Source organism: Habropoda laboriosa, unplaced genomic scaffold (genome assembly GCF_001263275.1).
Source record: "Habropoda laboriosa isolate 0110345459 unplaced genomic scaffold, ASM126327v1 scaffold14, whole genome shotgun sequence".
NCBI classification, from domain to species: Eukaryota; Metazoa; Arthropoda; class Insecta; order Hymenoptera; family Apidae; genus Habropoda; species Habropoda laboriosa.
Genome location: NW_017100137.1, coordinates 421,157 through 424,996, shown reverse-complemented (window position 1 = coordinate 424,996; position 3,840 = coordinate 421,157). Strand labels below are relative to the sequence as shown.

The following is a 3,840-nucleotide window of genomic DNA, read 5'->3' as shown; positions in this document are numbered from 1 at the left end:
CAGAGAAGCACATATGATGTAGTGTATTTTTGACTTACTCCAGGAAATTGGATTTGTTAAGTTTTTTTTTATTTACGAAGAATTAAGCTTTGATACTAAAATTAGAAGAATATCAAAAAGTGGAGTGAATCATTTTGGTTTCTGTTGTGGCTCGTATACTGTAGAATTTCGAACACGATTAACTTTTACACGGTTTTCTAACACGTTTTGCTTACATTAACCCCTTCACGTATGATTTCCTTTCCTGACTATGCATCTAAGCGTCAGCCATTTTCTATTTTAGTAATATTAGTAATATTAAGTAAGAAAAGCTAATTATACATTAATTAAATTTGGTAATTTTCAGTTTTATAAATTAAATCCAAAATTGGAATTAAAATTCATTTTTGTTACAGACATAATTGTTTTGTACTGACTCGTTATACGGCGAGGGTTGATTTTCTTCAAATGTAATTTTTTGTTTTACCTAAATATCTTCTTTCCTACCTTCCTTAAGGGAGAAATATTTTATTGAAAAAGACAGGAAAGTATGCAAGTCTATGAAAGCTTTTTTAGTAATGTGCTGATGTATGATAATTCTGTTTTTTATAGATGTTGAAATATTTCGAATTAAAAAGAAACTTTGGAAAAACAGCTCTATAAATATTATATCGCGGTACTGAATCATCATTTCTGCCATTTTACTCCAATATTATGCTACGAACATCCTCATTTACCAAGCGGAAATTATACTTTACACTAGAATACAAAACGCGGAACACATTAATTCGCCTACAATCAATGGCAATCAAAATCACTGAAACAATGTAATATCCGTCTATCAGAATGCTCCTCTTGTTAATACTGTTCTCCCTGATTATCGTTTTACAGAAAACATTTGCTGTAAAATATTGCTAAAAAAAATTATGAAATATTTTCCTTAAAACGTTGTTTAATATCCGAAAATATTTTCAAATAATTTAAACGATTTGAATATTTCAAGTCATATAAATCATTTAATTCATTTTAAAATATTTTTATTAGCGGTTTTTTTAAGGAAAAGTTATTCTATACAAATAAATTTTTCAAAATCATTCGCGTCGTTTTTTTCATAATTCTTACCGAATAATTTCCACACCGATGCCACGTCCAGGTTGAAGTGTTGCAGAAGACCGTACCAGTGAAAAAGATGGACGCACAGCACCGGCAGCGAACGTCCTGGAAATCAAACGCAACATGACACTCGACAAGAAGAAAATTTAAACCGTAAGTCGAGCTACTGTATCGTCAACTTAAAGCCTCACGGACCTTGTTATAATAGTAAAGTGAAACCCTTTATACATGCCAATAATAACTCCAACGAACGAAAAGGAGAGAAACAAAAGTAGATAAAAAAAGAGGGAAACAGAAAAAGGGAGAGAGAAACAGAAAAGAACAAGAATGTCACAATGAGAGGAGCTATAATTCCTTTTACATGGAAATCCACTATAACGTGAACTAAATTCAAGCATAAAAATGAATTTCTTGTTGAAATAAATTAACTTGATAATTGAGTCAGAAATAGAGTTTCTCAAGTATGTCATTAAAAATCGGTAAAAACTTAAATCGGTTACTTCGTTTTGTTCTTGCAAATGCGATTACAAACATACATTACACACAGGATGACGTCATATCTCACGTTTAACACGGATATAAGGATGTAATTAAAAATAGTTAATTATTACGTTCGATTAACCAGTCAATTTGTCTTCTTTAATTAAGAGATTAAGAATAAGAATAAACACAGGATATAGTTGACACAATTCAACTTTCACGTAAATATGACCGCGTCTTTTATCTTAAAAAGAAGGAGACAGCAAGAATAACAGAATGTTGGCACGGATATAACCTCACATCCGTAATGGCTTCCACTACCGGTTTTTATCCACGACCAATTTTCCCGCTAAACTCGGGGACGTCTTCTAAAATTCAAATCGCGAGTCGACGGGGGATGTTCCGCATTGTCCACATGAATTTTTCGCAGTGATGCATCCCGGAATTAATGGCGGCAGCAGAGTTTTCAGCCAGTCGAAGATGTTGCCTCTCTCTCTCATAAATATCGCGCTTTTCTCAGTCGGTAGCGACACGAGCGCCGAATAAATCACGCCGCGTGTAAATATTGGATCGCGATGAATTGTGGGGATTCGCCTGGATCTTGTCGTGCTTGGAAAAGTGAAACGTTCGTATTCGAATAGTGTTTTTTTCGACACCGTGTTTCGCTGCTTTTTCGCCTCTGACACGGTTGAATGATGAATCGTTCGGTGTGTTTCGCGTGGAAGAAAAGTTTCTTTTGAGGTGCTTTTTTCCTCCTTGGAAGGAATAGTGCGGTTTGAGGTTATGTTATTCTCTGTGTGAATTCTGTTGAAAGACAGTTTTCGGAAAGTTCGTCTCTGCATTGAATTATGCATTTGGTATCGTAGTTTGTAGCAATTTCTTATAAGTTTTTATGTTCGTTTTTTTTTTCTGTGCAAAACTTGTACTCGTGTTGATTTGTGTATTCGGTATGGCTGTTTATTGAATCTTTTAGCGTGTTTGAAACTTTTATGATTTCTTCTGTGACATTAGTTCAGATTTCCGTAAGATTATTTGATGATTGATTTGTTTCTGGAAAACGTGTTTATACTTGTATCGACTATGTATTATTGTCTGTAACAGTTTTCTATTTTCGTAGAGATTTTATATGACGTCTTGTATGTAAGTATATCTGTACAAATATTCGATGTTTTCTGAAGGAGGAAAATGTTTTTCTGCATAGATTGTATTATTATTATAAATTGAAACCATTGTCTTCCACATTATTTTCTTCAAATAAATTAATCTTTCTTCAAAAATTATTCTTTTATTTCTTAAATCAAATAAATATTCTGTAAGTAATCGATCTTGAATGGTGAATGATTCTAATACTTTAAATTCCAATTTTCCCTACGTTGTTTGCGTTATCGTGAAGCAGAATTTTTTTCCATTACCATTTCGGTTTCTTTTTCCATGAATTTTCGGTTCGTAAAATTCGACTATAACATTTCTTCGCTATGATAAGCTTTCAATTTGAATTCATGCAAGAGACAAATACGACTTTCCGGAGAAAAAGCATTTTGTTTCAAAGATATTTTACGACGTTAACGGGGCAGAAATAAAATATTCTACCAGCTAGTTTGTTTTATAAAATATACACAACGCTAAAGCTTTCAGTATGCGGGTAACGTAAACATTCTCTCGTGATAAGACGAGGTATTAATAAAACATTAAATACAAAATTTCACAAAGATCCGATAAAACGAACATCTTGGATACTTCGTCATTTTTAGAATTCTTTTCAACGATGTATAGTGTACTAATATTTTTGTCACGGTAACAGAGGGAAAATTGAATTAAACTTTTAAATGAAAATTCTTAAAATACATAAAAATAGAATAAAAATTCATTTGTTTCGCAAGACATTAAGAGTATTATGTTTAAAACAGTTTGTTTGTGTAAAACTAAGATGGCTGACAGGAAAAATAGTGAAATATTAAAACAAGTAAGAATCCAATTTATTTTAATATTCTACCTTCAATCAGATAACGTACTTTAAATATTAATCAGTTGAAATTGACTTACACCATTCCTATTCCCAAGAGCTCGTTGAATATTTGAAATTTTCTGGAGAAAAAAAACCACCACTGTTCCATTTTGCAATCGAATATTCCTGTATAAGGTTAGGTTCGGACCATGATTATAATTAGTCAACATGTTTCGTACAATTTTTATTGGGCGAATGAATATATTCCTTAATAATAAAAGATTAAAATTTCAAATTTCAGTAAAAATTATTATTTACTAATA

At 31.9% G+C, this 3,840-nt stretch overlaps 1 protein-coding gene across 1 annotated transcript in view; it reads right to left on the bottom strand.

Moving 5' to 3' along the window:
• Positions 1-3,840, bottom strand: part of LOC108578900 — a 92,242-nt gene that overhangs the window by 8,020 nt on the left and 80,382 nt on the right. Inside the window, exon 6 of the mRNA XM_017942318.1 lies at positions 1,102-1,197. Coding sequence (XP_017797807.1) covers positions 1,102-1,197 — 96 coding nt within the window. The remainder of the gene's footprint in view (positions 1-1,101; positions 1,198-3,840) is intronic.